Source organism: Hyaena hyaena, unplaced genomic scaffold (assembly GCF_003009895.1).
Source record: "Hyaena hyaena isolate Hyena2069 unplaced genomic scaffold, ASM300989v1 scaffold_296, whole genome shotgun sequence".
Taxonomy (NCBI): Eukaryota; Metazoa; Chordata; class Mammalia; order Carnivora; family Hyaenidae; genus Hyaena; species Hyaena hyaena.
The window spans coordinates 1,337,260-1,353,771 of record NW_024080931.1 but is presented as its reverse complement, the minus strand read 5'-3'; the positions used below and the strand labels follow the sequence as shown (position 1 = coordinate 1,353,771).

Sequence of the window (16,512 nt, the reverse complement as noted above, 5' to 3'; positions counted from 1 at the left end):
AACAGCAAGGGCAAGAAACAGTGTGCTATGTGCACTGCTACCTGATTTCACGGCCGAATCGGCCGGTACCATGTTTCCATTTCACAGATGAGTAAACTGAGGCCCAGCAGGCAATCAATCGCTCACCCCTTCGTGTCTCCCAGCTAGTCGGCCTCCTAGTCTGATTTCAGAGTCTGGCAGCACCTTATACCATCCCCCACCCACCCACCCCCCGTCATCCGGAAGCCCTCCGGGCCAGGGGCGCCCAGCACACAACTGCAGGGGGCGCCTTTCGGTCGGTGGCCGGAGGCTCAGAGACTCTGCCTCCCCAGCACTCGGCCCTGTCCTCGGCCCACGGCTCCGGTCAGCGGTGAGCGGCGGGCGGGGGGACCCCTGTGATGGGGTCCTCAGGACAGTTTCCCTTCCTCCCTGCTAATCTAAGAAATGAGGCCATCGCGGTCATTTGTTTGTTTGTTTGTTTGCTCCCTGTTTTGTTTTTAAATCTGTGATGCGCCATCAGGAAATCATTTCCGCTCCTGCCCCCGGCGAGGCTCTTGGAAATACTCCCCTTTCAGCCAATGGAGAGCACCGGATTCTGGCAGGGGGCTGTGCTTTTCGGTCAGCCCTGCCCCCACCCACCCACCCTGCACACAAAAGCAGCATAATTAACTGTGTAAAGGCGGCCGAGCCTCCGCCAGCTGCGAGCCCGCAGGAAGGAGCTCCTCGGAGGCTCAGCCGGCGAGCCGGGGCCGGGGCCGGGGCCGCTGGCCGGCCGCTAACTGCGCCCGCCCCCCACCTGGACAAAAGCGCCCCCACCTGCGCCGCCACGTTGCTCCGGGTGACCTTCCTCGGGCGCGGAGCCCGCCCCTGCTCGCGTCCTCCTGCGATGCTCTGAAGGCCCAGGAACCGCGCTCCGAAGGCGAGGGATGCCCGGCGGCTTGGGCGCGGGGCTCGCCTTTGTCTGCGCGTAACCGGCACAGGCCGCGGAGGTGAGTCCGCTGTCCTTTCCCCCAGCCCTGCCCGGGCACGCTTGCTTGTCCGGGGACGTCGGCTCTTGCAAACCCCCTTCTGGCAGGTGGGGCGGCTGGGAGCGGGGACCCACGGTCTTGTGATTCTGTGGGTGACAGCGCAGCCCGGTCTCCCGGAACCGAGGAAAACCTCCCGCGGGCGTCCACACCCACAGCCCGCCCTCCGCGCCCACCGCTCACCAGGGAGGCAGAGGAAGGCACCATTTTCAGGACGTGCTTGGAGATTAGGCTGATAAAACCCTCAGCAGCCTCTCTCCCGGACGCTTCCTAAGAGACCGAAATGTACACGCCCCACCTCTGTGCATTGTCTATTTATAACACCGTGAGCGGATTTGGAAAAGAGAGAGAGAGAGAGAGAGAGAGAGAGACTTGATAGATGTGTACATGGAGGCTTGCCTATGGGCGGGGAGGCAGGGAGAGGGTGGAAGACGGCTGCCTCCGGCTCCGTCTGCATCCGGATGGAGACCCTGACTATTCAGCCACAGCGCGAGGGCTCGCCTCTCCGCTGCCCCTCACTCCGCCTCACTTTCCATCCTCAGACTGATCGCTGATCTTAGAACAGGAGCCTGCAGGGCCCACGGGGGACCCACCCACACCCCACATTTACAGGATTGTGGAGCCGGCCTGCGGGGCTCCAGAGCCTCCGCTGTGGGTGGAATTGGGGGGCGTCCTTCCTGGGGGTCTGAGGTCGCACTCCACTTAGGATAAGGAAAACAGAGGCAGAGACCACCCTCTTTGGAAAGAAAATGAATTTCCATTGACCGGAACTTTCCCTTGCAGTGAGGTCCTGGGTGGTGTTTATCATCCCAGGCATCAGGAAGAGAGGAAGAGATTTTTTTTTTTTTTTTTTGGCGTACTGCGTCTTACTGTCCCTCCTCCATGAATGAATGACGACATTCAGAACAGTGACAAGAATCCGGTGGGACACTCTTACCCAAGTGTGTGTTGGGGGGGAGGGAGGAGAGGGTCTAATTTTAGCCAGCCACCCCTCCCCCCTGCCTGGCCTTCTGGCCCAGGCTTCCTCTGGGTCCCCCCTCTCTGTCCCACAACCCCAAATGCAGACCCCACTTTCAGGGGCTGCTATCCGGTGAGGCTTCAGACGACACACCCAAACTGTTAGCCATGCACGGCTCGCGGGCAGCCCTGGCGTCCTGAAGGGTGAGGGGCTGGAGGCAGTGCTATGTGAGAATAACCCCTCAGGAGCTAGCTGCTTGGAGTATGGTGTGCAAAGGCACAGTGGGCCCTCTGTAAGGACTGTCAAACCCTGACCGGGGACCTTTCGCAAGCATGCAGTTACAACCCAGTTTCTCAATCGCAGATCCATGGACATTGGGGCTGGATCATTCTCGGTCCTGGGGGCCCACCTTGCTCACCTAACGGCGTTCAGCAGAATCCTTGCCCTCCACCCCCTTGATCCAAGGAGCCCCTCTCCAAGCTGTGACGACCAAATGCCTCCAAACATTGCCAAGCATCCCCTGGTGGGGAGGGGGAGGGCAAAATTATCCCCAGTTGAAAGCCACTGTTTAAAAGCACAGAACCCATGGTGTTGACTGAGTTAGATCCTGGAATGTTACACCCAAAAGGTATCATAAAGATGATTTCTAGTCCAACTCTTTGATTTGCAGATGGGGAAACTGAAAGCTGGTATGGGTGAATGGCTGAGTCTCCCATGCCTAGGGATAAACCCAAATTCTGCCCCCTTCTGCAGCTCCTCAGAACAATAAAAACAAAACTTGAGTCTTGTGATTGGTAAGAATTATGACCCCGACTTCCAACCCCCTTCTCTTTCCACACTGCCTTCGTTGACCCTAAGGTCTGCAGGGTGTCAGGATTTGCTTCTTTATTAGGGGACAGAGAGGCAGGGCAGGTAGGCTGGAGAAGACAGAGGTGGGGTTTGAAAGTGTCAGTCCCAGCAAGGAAGCTTATGTGTATCAGTCACTAACACTTCAGTATAAATGATTTTAATTGGATTGATTGCTTCCCAGTTTAAGTCCAAGGTAAGAGAGGGATCATGAACCCTAAGGAGCACGGACTTCAGAACTTCAGAGAGAAGGGGGCTTATATCTGGGGGTTCAGCTCGTCACCTGGGTTCCAACTTCAGACCCACCTCCAGACCTCAGCTCTCTACACCTCTGTTTTCTCGCTTGCATCATGGGGAAACCTCACAGGCTGGGCAACGATTCAATATAATAATGGATCCAACACTCTGCTTATTGGTCTGAGGTGCCACACATGGGTGGGGGGTTGTTGTTACAGTGACTGTCCAGTAAAACCTCCGCATGGCTCTCCTTCAGGACTCAGCTCTGCTTCGAGCCAGCACCTCCCTCAGTTCCCATGGGGACCACGGAAGCCACGCTCCGGATGGAAAACGTGGACGTGAAGGAAGAATGGCAGGACGAAGGTCTTCCGAGGTACCGCGTCCCCGTCGCCACGTCAGCCCTTGCTGGGGGCGGGGATGGGAGGGGCCCGAGATGCCAGGCACATAACGAATATTTGCTAAATTATTTAAGATGGATTTCCCACCCCCGCCCCGCCAGAGCGCCACAAAGCTCCCATTCCCATGCTATTTTAAGAATCCTGAACGTTCTTCTGCAACCATCTCATGGACTATTGATTCTCTTACGAGAGTTCCCATGAACCTAGATGATGGCATATTCTTACCTGTGGCAGCCGGAGGGATCTGGTCCTACCCTTGCTTCAAATCCCTGGCGCAGATGCCCACCCCAAAGATGTCCATGCCCTAATCCCGGGACTCTGAACATGTGCCCCTACGTGGCAAAGGCACTTGCAAGTGTGTTTAGGCTGAGTTATCCGAGGGGGGGGTGGGTCCTTCTGAGAGGAGGCCAGAGACCTGACTCAGGAGCAGGGCCAGAGGTGATGGAAGTGACAGATTGTGTCACGGGAGGGAGGGGCCACAAGCCCAGTGGGAGGGCCACCTCCAGAAGCTGGAAAGGGGACAAAAACAGATTCTCCCTGAGAGCGTCCAGAAGGAACCAGCCCCGCCTTCGCCCTGCCTGCAGCCCAGTTGAAACCTAGTTCAGACTCACTTCTGGCCCCTCAAATCATAAGAGAATGAGTCTGATGTTCTAAGCCCCTAAGTGTGCGGTGGTTTGTCACAGCAGCCCCGAGAAATGCTGCTATGAGCCTAATACCCTAAATATTTTACGTGTTTCTCTCGTGTGTGGTCTGTTTCCCCCACCAAAGGGAGCCCTGCGAGAACAGGGCGCACCGAAGATACGGGGTGCGTGGGGGGCAGTCACAGGTAGGGAAAAAAAACCATGTAAGAAGGAAGCCATGGGCATCCAATGCCAGGATGCGTGAGCCACCAGGCCTGTGTCCCTCTCTGTGCTCTTCTGGGTGGTGATGGGTAAGAGAAAACACGGGTTGGCACAGGCTCCTCTAATCCAATGGCTGGACACACAGCCCATCTCCGCCCTCGTTTAACGCAAGAGGTTTACTCCAGGGGATGAAGTCCAAGAGCTCATTATATAACTGTCTGGAAAGGAAGAGATGAAGGAGTGAGGGTGTTCACCCTTGAAAAGAGCCCAGTCGCTGAGGGTGATGAGGGCTTCCTTGTGCCTCAGTTTTCCTCTCTGTGAATCGGGATGATAAGCCCTCACTGAGTTGCAGGAAGCATTCTCTAAGGCGCACAGGGCAAGGCGGCTGGGATGGGCTTTCTAAATGACGAAGGCTGCCCGAATCCATTGTCCCCCCCCACCATTGCTCTTCTTAGCTGTATCTTGTTCACTCCTGTGCCCCCCACCCCTATCTTTTAAAAGCTATCCCCTCTCTCAAGCCCTCCTTGTTGAGACAAAATGCGGCAGCTGCGACTGTGATTTCTAAGTGAGTTTCTCCCAGCTGCAGAGGCTGGCTGTCCCTTTTCAGTAGCCCAGTGTCTGTGGCACAGTGGCCCTGCTGTGCCCCGGGGCGTGAGCCGGTTCTTTGCCAAGCCTTCTGCCTTCCTCGCCCCGGAAGAAGTGAGTACAGCACCTTCACACAGCACCCAGCTGCATCTCCACATAAGCACCTCTGTCTGGTGCAAGACAGCCCACGGCTCTGTTCCTTCCAGCTCAGTGATCCCCTTCCCAGGGGCTTCCCCGGGGTGCCAGAGGGCTTTCCCTGTGCCCGCGGCCCCTCCTGTGGCCATGACCTTGCAGCATCTTCCTTCATCTCCTGCCTTTCTGCAGGTTCTTATGGATCCAAAGGGCAGCCCAGAGCTTATGTAGCTTCTCTGCCTTATTTCTCCATTCCTTCTCTGTAATAAAATGCACCAGCTATATGCCAGGCCCTGGGCGAGACACTCGGGACACGTGGCGAACAAGACAGGTGCCCTCATGGGGCATCCACTCTGGGGCAGGGACAGCTGTGTTATTAACTTCACAACCCAACGTAACAGTGCAGCTGGGGTCATGGTACTTGCAGAGTGCCTGGGTGGAGTCTGACCAGTTTGGAGAGATTGGAGAGGCTGGAGAGGGTGCTGGCCCTGAGCTGTGACGGATGAAGAGGGATGAAAAGGAGAAGGAGACCATGGGTAGGTGCTGAGCATTCCAAACTCAGAGCTCAGTATGTGCAAAGGCCCTGAGGCCAGTGGAATCAGGTTGAGGGGCGACAGAAAAGCTGAGGGGAGATCTTGACCAGTGTGTCACAGGCCAGAGGAGGCAGGTGCAGGGATAAGGTATCTGACTGCCATCCCAGCCCACCTTTCCCTTCAGAAGCAAGTGGCTGTGGGTTCTGTTGCTTTGTACCTTTTTATTCTGATATAGTCTCCAACTTTGGGGGAAAAAATACAAGAATCATATTTGTAAACCTGTCCTCAGATTTGCCAATTAACATTTCGCTCCTTTTGCTTTATCATTCCCTCCCCCCCTCCCTCCTTGCCTCCTGTGTCTCTCCCCTCTCTCTGTCTCTCCCTTCCTCCTCTGTCTCTCTCTGCCTCTTTCCCCCAGCCCAGCACGCACACCGAGCTAATTTTGTGTTGCACACACCTCGGCAGGTCCCAAAATATGTGTGCAGCAGCCATGGGGTCAGGGCAAGAACTGCGCTCCTCGGCTCCGCCCTTCCCCACGCCGGGCTCATCTCTTCTGGTCCCCTCCTCTGTCTCAGTCTCAGCCGGCTTGGCGCCCCTAATGACCTCAGTTCACCTTCATTGCTTCTTAAACTCCCCAGCTCCAAATACGGTCATATTGACGGTTGGTCTTTCGATATTTGAATTGAATTTGAATTGATATTTGAATTTGAATTGGCAGGGGTGAGGGAGGGGGACACGCAATTCAGGCTGTGACATCCTCAGCAAAAACAGAGCTGACTGCTGGGGGTGGAGCCGGGCTGCTGGGGGTGGAGTCAGGCTGCGGGGGTGGAGCCGGGCTGCTGGGGGTGGAGTCAGGCTGCGGGGTGGAGTCAGGACTGCTGGGGGTGGAGCCGGGCTGCTGGGGGTGGAGTCAGGCTGCGGGGGTGGAGCCGGGCTGCTGGGGGTGGAGTCAGGACTGCTTGGGGGCGGAGGCAGTCGGGGCTGCAGGGGCCCTGGGGCTGTGGTGCCGCTGTCCGTGGTTCTGCTTCCTACCCCAGGCCCTGTGACCATCCCAGAGACAATGGTGCTGGGGGAGACAGGAGTGACAGGAAGGGACAGGGGTGTTGGAAATTGCAGAGAAGGAAAAAAGATACATTTATTTGTCTGGGCATCTAAAAACCACCAAAGTGGCCAAGAAATAATTTTTTAGGCCCCAGAGAAGTATCCCCTCTGGTTCCTTTGCCTGAGCTTTGCGGGTATTGCTAAGCCTCAACGTTGCTGGCCCAGCCTGGAGACTCAGAAAAGCGTGCCTCTACCCAGAAAGAGACTGTGTGGTTGCCGGGCATCAGAAGCGGTCAGGCAGAAACCGAGGCTGGGCCTCCCCTGAGCGGGAGACTGAGGAAGCAGTGCCCAAGCTTGATGCCCTTGGAGCACAGGTTGGGGGTGAGGGTGGGGGGCAAGAGGCATGGTCGTAGTTTATTCCCAACTCCCTTGCTTCACACCATGAGAAACCTAAACCCTGAGGCTAGAATCTGGGGGTACAACTGAAGCCACAGGTATAACAGACCTTCTGGGCTGCGCCTCCCCGACTCACGTGATATGCCTTCATTCAATGTCCTTCCACGAGCCACTTCTTTGAGGGCCAGCCTGTGACTCACCAAAGCAAGATAAGGAGAGGCACTTCGTCCCTTTCGGCTCACAGTCTGCCCAGGAAGCAAGCGATTAGCACACAGTACCACAGACTCAGTGCTAATGCTGAGTCCTGGGGCAGAGTGCAGGGTGGGGTAGAGGCCAGACTCAGTCAGAAGCTCCTGGAGGACACTGACCCGGCCTTAAAGGCTAAGCAAATTTACTCTAGACAGAGGAGTGAGATGTGCAAAGGCACTGGGGAAGAAAGGTCTTGGCATGGTAGGGAATGCAGCACAAGAGCCCAGCTAGGTTGTGGGAAGGGTGTTGGAGGGTTCACTGATGCCACATCCTGGTGGGAGGCTCAGCTGAGACACTTGGAATTCATACCACAGAGGGTACATGAGTTTCCTAGGATGGCCGTACCGGGGGGCCTCAGACAAAGAGGTGTATGCTTCACACTTCCGGGGTCCATAAATCCAAAATCAAGGTGTCAGCACCGTCCCGCCTCTCCCAGCTTCCGGTGTGGCCAGCAGTGCTGGGTGATCCCAGGCTTATGGACACATCTCCCCAGTCTCTGCCACATCCTCACATGTCCTGTGTCTGTGTCCAAATCCGCCTTTTCCCATAAGCACAACACTCACTGGCCTGAGCAACCCCTTAATCCACTATGGCCTCTTCCTTTTTTATTAAAACATTTTTTAATGTTTGTTTAGGGGGTTTTTGTTTTTAATATTTTTAAACGTTTTATTTATTTCTGAGAGAGAGAGAGAGAGAGAGAGACAAAGCGTGAGCAGTGAAGGGCCAGAGAGAGAGGGAGACACAGAATCTGAAGCAGCTCCAGGCTCTGAGCTGTCAGCACAGAGCCCAACACGGGGCTCGAACCCATGAACCGTGAGACCATGATCTGAGCCGAAGTCGGACACTTAACCAACTGAACCCCCAGGTGCCCCCGTCCCCTCTTATTGAATTATTTTTAAACTGACCTCATCTTAGCATAGTTACATCTGCAATGGCCCTACTGCCAGTAGGTCACGTTCCAAGTGCTGGGAGGTAGGACTTGAATTGTGTTTTGGGAGAAGGGGACAGAATTCAACCCAGCAAGAAAGATACAAGCCCTACTGTGCGCCTTGTGTACTGAAGGAAAGCCCATTGTAGGTGAGCAAGTGTGCCGGCAGCCATCGGGTCTACTTTGCGTTTCCAGGGAGGCTCAGCTCTGCACAGGATGAGCCCTTCCTGGGACATGGGGAGCACGAAGGTTCTACCCAGCCTGAAAGCCGCAGCCCGTGGACGGCAGGGGGGTACTTGCTCGGCCTGTGTCGGGAATCAGCGGCTTCTTCTCCTGGAGTCGTGCTGAGTCGGCTGCTCTGGGTCAGGAGAAGTTCTCTGCTTTCTGGTCTGTTCCTAGGACTCACCAAGCTTCTCCTGGCCTCAGAACCTCTGTCCACGTGGAAGGCCCTTCCCCCAGTGTTCTCTCCACACGAAAGTCCCTTCTGGGGGCGCCTGAGGGCTCAGGTCAGGATCTCACCGTTCGTGAGTTCGAGCCCTGCATCAGGCTCAGTGCCGTCGGTGCAGAGCCCTCTTTGGATCCTCTGTCCGTCACCTTTACCACCCCCCTCAAAAATAAACATTTAATGGGGCACCTGGGGGGCTCAGGCAGTTAAGCGTCCAACTTCGGCTCAGGTCATGGTCTCACAGTTTGTGAGTTTGAGCCCCACCTTGGGCTCTGTGCTGACAGCTCAGAGCCTGGAGCCTGCTTCCGATTCTGTGTCTCTCTCTCTCTCTCTCTCTGCCCCTCCCCCCACCCCTCTCTCTCTTGCAAAAATAAATAAACATGAAAAAATTTAATAAATAAACATTAAACATTTTTTAAAAATTAATTTTTTAAATATTTTTTATTTATTTCTAGGAGAGAGAGAGAGACAGCGTGAGCAGGGGAGGGTCAGAGAGAGAGGGAGTCACAGACTGAAACAGGCTCCAGGCTGAGCTGGCAGTCAGCACAGAGCCCGACGCGGGGCTCGAACCCACGAACCGCGAGATCATGACCTAAGCGAAAGTTGGACGCTCAACCGACTAAGCTACCCAGGCGCCCCTAAAACAATTATTTTTTTAAAAGTCACCTCCTCGGGGCGCCTGGGTGGCTCAGTCAGTTAAGCGTCCGACTTCGGATAGGGTCATGATCTCACGGTTCATGGGTTCGAGCCCCGCGTCAAGCTCTGTGCTGACAGCTCAGAGCCTGGAGACTGTTTCAGATTCTGTACCTCCCTCTCTCTGACCTTCCTCTGTTCATGCTGTCTCTCTCTCTCTCTCAGAAATAAATAAAACATTAAATAAATAAATAATAAAAAATAAAAAGTCAGCTCCTCAAAGAAGCCTTCCCTGACTGCCCACAACTGTACCTCACCTCCTTCCTCTTCTTCCTTCTAATTTTCCTTGTTGCAAGTATCACCTTCTGCCTCCTTCAACTGTCTGCACACTCAGTGTTTACATCTCTCCCCTCCTGTATCAGCCACACTTCTGCAGAGAAACACAACCAACACTTTTACATTCTATACATATATGATGTATATTATTAATCATATGATATATTTAAAAATCGTGGTTTAACAATCCTATAATATGTCATATTTAGAATTGTATATTTACATATAAGTTATTTATATTTGTGTTACTGTATTTATTAATGTACATATTCTTTATTAATATAGTATTGTATTTTTTGTGTTACACATACAATTATGTGCAATTCCATATAATCGTATATAGAATTATGTGTTTTTACATGTCATATAAAGTATAAAATATATTATGTACTTTGTACATAAGTATTTTATTTTTAAAAACTTTGGGGGGGGGGCGCCTGGGTGGCTTAGTCGGTTGATTTAGTCTGACTTCGGCTCAAGTCATGATCTCGCGGTTTGGGAGTTCAAGCCCCTAATTGGGCTCTGTGCTGACAGTGCAGAGCAGAATTTAGAATCTCTCTCCCTCTCCCCCGCGTGATCTTACTCTCTCTCTCTCTCCCTCAAAAATAAGTATTTTAAAAAATAATAGAATAAAATGTTTTTTAATGTTTTATTTATTTCTGAGAGAGAGAAAGAGAGAGAGTGTGAGCAGCGGAGGGTCAGAGAAAGAGGGAGACACAGAATCTGAAGCAGCTCCAGGCTCTGAGCTGTCAGCACAGAGCCCGACGGGGTTCTCGAACCCACGAACTGCGAGATCATGACCTGAGCCCAAGTCGGACGCTCAACCAACTGAGCCACCCAGGCGCCCCATAAAATATTTTTTTAAGTTCATTTATTTATTTTGGGAGAGAAAGAGTGTAAGCAGGTGAGGGACAGGAAGAGAGAGAGAATCCTAAGCAGGCTCCTCACTGTCAGCACAGAGCCCAATGCAAGGGGCATGAACCGCGAGGTCATGACCTGAGCCAAAATCAAGAGTTGGATGCATAACGACTGAGCCACCCAAGCGCCCCACGAGTATATATATTTATATGCACGTGACTTACTCCAAGGCACCGGCTCACACATTGCCGGGACTGGCCAGTCTGAAATGCAGAGGTCGCGGCTCCTGGCCGGCTCACTCGGTAGAGCATACGACTCTTGTGAGTTCAAGCCCCACACTGAGAGCAGAGATCACTTAAAAAATAAATCTTTTAAAAAAGATGAAATGGAAACCAACTTGACAATAATTTTCAAAAAACAATAAAATAAAAAAATGAAATGCGTTTCTGTGTCAGTTAGGAAGGGCCCTGGGTTTGAGAATAGCTCCGATTTCCGGTGCTTTGAGGAAACCTCAGATGCCAGGCCTTCTGGCCAGGCGTCTGCGAGTTCATGCTGCTGGAGCACGCGCTGCGCCCCCGGGGGCTGTGGCCAAGACGGCGGCTGCAGATTCCTCCGAAAATGACGATTCTGCGGAGGATTTTGAGACGAAGAAGGTTGGCGCCCTCAGAGTGCAGAGCGGTTCTGGGATGCAAGGGATTTCTTGTGGGCTGAGTTCCGTGGAGGGGCCACTGACCTGTGCTCCTGAACTGTGGAACGTGAATGCTGGGTTAGGGAAGAGTTTCTCTTGACCAATGAACTACCCAGTGCCGTGGGCGGAAAAGGCAGAGGGAGGCTGGAAACGCAGGGGCGATTGGTGCTGTGGTCCCTCCTCAGGCAGAGTCGTTCCTCAGGGAAACCTTGATGCCTTTCATGAGTTGCATGAGACCCTTATTGCCCAGTGCAGTCTCTTTATTTTTTTAAAAAAACGTTTAATGTTTTATTTACTTTTGGGAGAGCGCAAGCGGGGGCGGGGCAGAGAGAGAGGGATCTGAGCTCTGCAGCGAGCTCCATGCAGGGCTCGAACTCTCGAGATCATGACCTGAGCCGAAGTGGGACTTAGCTGACTGGGCCACCGAGTCAGGCCTAGTTCTGTTCCCATTTTAGAGATGTGGGAAGCAGGCTCAGAGCGGCCCCCCCTCCGTACACCCCCCCCCCCGCCCCTGCACAGCGCTGGCGATGGGGCTGTGTCTCCAGGCTCCCAGACATCTGTTCTGTCTCCCTCGGGTCCTCAGTTTCCCAGGGAGGGAACGAATCACAACCTGATGAGAACCGGGCATCCTGGGCTGCAAAAACAGCACAGCTTCCCTCTGGCAGCGGGAGTTGGTGGCAGAACAGGGGGTGCAGAGGGCCCCTGGCTGGGCGGAGGACGGGGGCGCCCAGACCAGTGGAATTTTCCCGGATGTCCCTGCTGGGGTCGGTGCACATGCGCTGACCAGACACAAGGGGGCAGTAGAGGGCAGTGACAAGAATCCGCTTTCCCCCTGGGTGGTTTCGCCGCCAGCCTGCGGGGCCAGCCTCAGTTTCCTCCCCTGGGCAGTGGGCTCCCACCCGCCTCTGAGGGTTGCTGTGAGGAGCAAATAAGATCATGCCGCGAACATTCCAACCCCGCACACAGCGAGTGCGCTGCCCATGGGGTCGGTCGGGATTGGGACTCTGGTCTAGACCAAGGTTTGCAGCTTCAGACACTGATGGGCGCTGTGCAAGCAGGTGCACATGGGAGAAGGGACCAGAACAGAAGCCCGACCCCAGGTGAGCAGGACTAGCCCACAGTCAGCTCCGGGGGGCGGCGGGGGGCCGTGACCACTCATAGGGCAGGTTCGTAATAGAAGAAAAGATGGAAATCTGAAACTTTTGTGTCACGTCTCTGATTCGACAGTAAATTTAAGATGCTTTTAAGTGCCGTGGGGGCAGAACAGGTGCGTGATTGACTCTTCAGCCCCCGTCTGCCCTTCTTCAAAGCGTGTTGGTTTTTCTTTTAATTGAGGGAAAATTCACATAACATAAAATCAACGGTTTTCAGTGCACAACTCAGTGGCATCTAGCACATTCACAATGCTGTGCACCTGTCACCTCTATCAAGTTCTGGAACATTCCATCTCCCCCAAAGGAAGCCACGGCCCCATTAGCTGTAACCTCCCCCGGCCCCCACAAGCCCTTTCCTGGCCATGGAGGAGCCTGTTCTGGACGTTCCACACACGTGGACTCACACCCCGTGTGGCCTCTCGTGTCTGGTTTCCTCCCTGAGCGTCGTGTGTTCAGGGTCCGTCCGCGGGGCGGCGGGTGTGGGCGCCTCGCTCCTGCTCACGGCCAAGGGACCTTCCGGTGTGTGATGGACACGCTGTGCTTATCCCTTCACCCATCCATGGACATGGGGTGTTTCCACTTTTTGGCCTCTGTGAATCATGTCGCACTGGAGTGTGGGGGTTTTTTTAGGTTTATTTATTTTGATGGGAGGAGGGACAATGAGAGAGAGAGAGAGAGAGAGAAAATCCCAAGCAGGCTCCACGCTGTCAGTGCAGAACCTGACGCGGGGCTCAAACCTGCAAACCGTGAGATCCTGATCTGAGCCGAAGTCAAGAGTCAGATGCTTAACTGACCAGACCGCCCGGGGAGCCGGGAGTGTGGTCTTCGTGTGGACACATGTCTTCATTTCCTTTGTGTCGGTTCTATTTTGACCTTTGACCTGTGTGACAGCAGAGTGACTTCCCGACTGCTCCTGGGAGGCGGTGGCCACTCAAGGAACGTCCTGTGAGTGGGAGGAAGGGCGGCCGGGAAGGAAGGCTGAGCGCTCGCGCCCTGAGAGGAGCAGAGACAAGGGGGTGAACAGCTTTGAAAAGGAAAAAGCATTCCATCCTCCTCCCGGACTGGCTCTGGCTCCCCATTCTGAGCCCGCACTGCCGAGTTGCAGGGGTGCATTAGGGCTTCCCTGGTCAGCGCCCCCTGCAGCCCCGAGCTCTCTGCAGAACTTCTGTCTCCCCGGATTGAATATTTCCCCGGGGGCACAGGAGTCGGAGCGCCCGGGTCAGATGCGCAGCGTCCAGCTCCGCAGAGTGGTCCAAGCGTTGCCAGGAAACAAAGAGTCTTACTTTGCAAATCCACGCTCCACCAAGCATTAAGGGGCACAATTGCATAGTTGGTGGCATCACTTTAAAAGATAAAACTTAGGGGCGCCTGGGGGGCTCAGTCGGTTAAGCGTCCGACTTCGGCTCAGGTCATGATCTCATGGTTCCTGGGTTCCAGTCCCGCGTCGGGCTCTGTGCTGACAGCTCAGAGCCTGGAGGTGCTTCAGATTCTGTATCTCCGTCTCTCTCTGCCCCTCCCCTGCTCACGCTGTCTCTCTCTCTCTCTCAGGAATAAATAAAACATTAAAAAATGTAAAACAAATAAAATAAAATGAAAGATAAAACTTGGGGCACCTGGGTGACTCAGTCAGTCGAGTGTCCGACTTTGGCTCAGGTCACGATCTCGCAGTTCTTGGGTTCGAGCCCCGCGTCAGGCTCTGTGCTGACAGCTCAGAGCCTGGAGCTGCTTCAGATTCTGTGTCTCCCTCTCTCTCTGCCCCTCACTCACCCACACTCTGTCTCTGTCTCAAAAATAAACATTTAAAAAAAAAAGAAAGAAAGAAAGAAAGAAAGAAAGGCTTACTAGCCATGAGGTGATCCAGAGGGAGCCCTCTGGCACCAACGTGCTAGCATTTTCTGTGCCGATGTTGGTTGTCCTCTGTCCCAGGGGACCCCCCACCACCACCAGACTCACCAAGTCTTGCTGCTGTTGTCTGTTTGCACGCGCACTCTGGTGGCTGATACCTGCTCTCTGCTGGGTCCGCAGGCCACTCCCGGAAGAGACGGGGATGGACCCGCTTGGCAGTCCCACGGAAGACACGTCCTGTAAGTTTCCCCGTGTGTGAAAACGGGCACGCTGTGTCCAGGTCTGGCTCTGCCTGAGGCTGTCACTGTAGAAATGCCAGAGGCCACGCCTCCTAGGCCACACATCAGGGAAGGGGGTCCTGCTCCGAGGCCTGCAGGGAAAGCAAGCATGGTGGGTGAGAGGCGCGCGGGCCCTTCGTGAAGTTGGCATGTGGTGTTGCTGTGTGTCTTTGAGCTGGTTCCTCAGCCCTTCTGTGCCTTCAAGTCCTTATCTATTAAATACAGGTAGTGAGCTTCCCATAGAAGGGAGGTTGCAAGGATTAAATGAAGGGGCCTGTAAAGTGCCCAGGGTTTGCCAGATGCAAAGTCAGCCCTGGGAGGGCTCTGCTGGCCCAAGCACTCAGGAGGGCTCACAGCTCTAAGGATCCAAAGCCCCAGAATTCGGGGACGGGGGTCCAGGACAGCCAGAGGAGCTGCCCTGAACGTGTGTTCTCCTCGGTGGCATCACAAGGTCTTGTGGGGGGGCCCCCCCACTCTGCCTGCATCTCCCCCCTGCAGCTCATCACAGTGCCTACCCTTTCCGAGGAAAGACTGACCAGAGAGGGACAGCCACATCCCTGATGTTACACAGCAGTAAGAACGAGGTTGGCCTGTGAGCCAGATAAGGGGACCAGCTCGTCCCAGCTTTCTGGGGCCACTCGGAGTGATTGGGCCCCCGAGAGTACCAGGCCTGTTTCTGACCTGAGCACACGGGCTCTGCCTGTTGGCATCCACAGAGGGTGATCTTGGGGGAGTCCCTTGACTGTACTGGACCTCTGTTTCCTGGTTCAGTAAAACAAGAGGTGTGTAATAACAGGGCCCCCCTTCCTCGGTGTGGCTGGTTGACTAACAGCCCCCCAAACATATCCAGATCCTAATCTGGAATCTGCGAATCTCCTCTCACGTGGCAAAAGGGACTTTGCAAGTGAGATTTAGTTAAGGAGATGGAGAAACTTGCTGGTTAATTTTATGTGTCCCCTTGGCTGGGCCACAGCACCCAGAGATGTGGTCAAGCATTCTTCTAGGAGTTTCTGTTGAGAATCACTTTTTTGATGAGATTAACATTTAAATGAGTAGATTCTGAGTAAAGCAGATTGCATTCCTAACATGGGTGGGTCGTATCTAATCAGGTGAGGACCATAAGAGTAAAAAGACTCGGCAAAATTCCTCTTCAGCTGCTCAGCTGGGAACACGTAAAACCCATAAAACCTGGCAGGTTATCTGCTTCCAAAATATGACAAGCATGGGATAGATTCCTCATTCCAAAAAGGAGAAATGGGACGGAAGAAAGGGATCATCAGTCCCAGCAAGTCTGAAATTTGGCAGGACAAATTCCATCAGATTTTTTTAGTGCAAAATCTATTGGATTGTTTTTAAGTTTATTTTTGAGAGAGAGAGTGCAAGCAGGGGAGGGGCAGAGAGAGGGGGAGAGAGAGAACCCCAAGCAGGCTCCACGCCATCACCGCAGAGCCTGACACGGGGCTCCAACTCCCAAACCATGAGATCATGACCTGCCAAAAGCAAGAGTCAGACGCTGAACTGACTGAGCCCCCAGGCGCGCCGTGATTGTTTCATTTTTGCCATTTTCTGCCAGAGCACACATTTACATCCCAGTGTCTCAGGAGGCCGTCACCTTGACCGGTGACTTAGGGCTGGAGAAACTCAAAGAAAAAAAAAGTCAGTTCTGTCCTCACTGTCCACCGATGATTTGGGGGGAGAGTTCCCAAGACCTCGGAAAGAGAGCCCGTCTCCCTTGAGCTGACTCGGGGGCACCTGGGGGCTTTCCCCTCTGAAGGTAACCTCCGTCACTTCCGTGCTCAGCCAGCTGTCAGGTCAGCTTTAACTGGAGATGGCCCGGGGGTGGGGGTGGGGGAAGCCAGCTTTTACAAGGAGACCAGAGTTCAAGCTAAGGGGATCCAGGAGGAAGCAGTTCAAACCATGAAGCAAAGCCACTCTGACCAGCTCCAGAGAGATCCGGAAGGACCTCCACTCTCTGTGCCTCAGTTTGCCCACCTGGTAAAGGGGATAGATAATAGCAGACCTTGCCTTGTATGGAGATTGCAAAGTCGAAACAGGAAGATGTTTGGCAGGGCCGGGGGGGCGGGGGTGCTTCCAAAGGGCCTGGCCCGTGTGATGTGATCAGTAAA

General features: G+C 54.1%; 1 protein-coding gene across 4 annotated transcripts in view; it reads left to right on the top strand.

Moving 5' to 3' along the window:
* Positions 1-885: 885 nt before the first annotated feature.
* ATCAY (ATCAY kinesin light chain interacting caytaxin) overlaps positions 886-16,512 on the top strand; it is a 30,532-nt gene continuing 14,905 nt past the window's right edge. For 3 of the 4 annotated variants that reach the window (XM_039247644.1, XM_039247642.1, XM_039247643.1), the window contains exons 1-4: positions 888-968; positions 2,633-2,756; positions 3,302-3,418; positions 14,289-14,347. In XM_039247644.1, coding sequence (XP_039103575.1) covers positions 2,662-2,756; positions 3,302-3,418; positions 14,289-14,347 — 271 coding nt within the window. In that variant the 5' untranslated portion in view covers positions 888-968; positions 2,633-2,661. Of the gene's footprint in view, positions 969-2,632; positions 2,757-3,301; positions 3,419-14,288; positions 14,348-16,512 lie in introns of all 4 variants that reach the window. The other variant, XM_039247645.1, reaches the window with a different exon arrangement.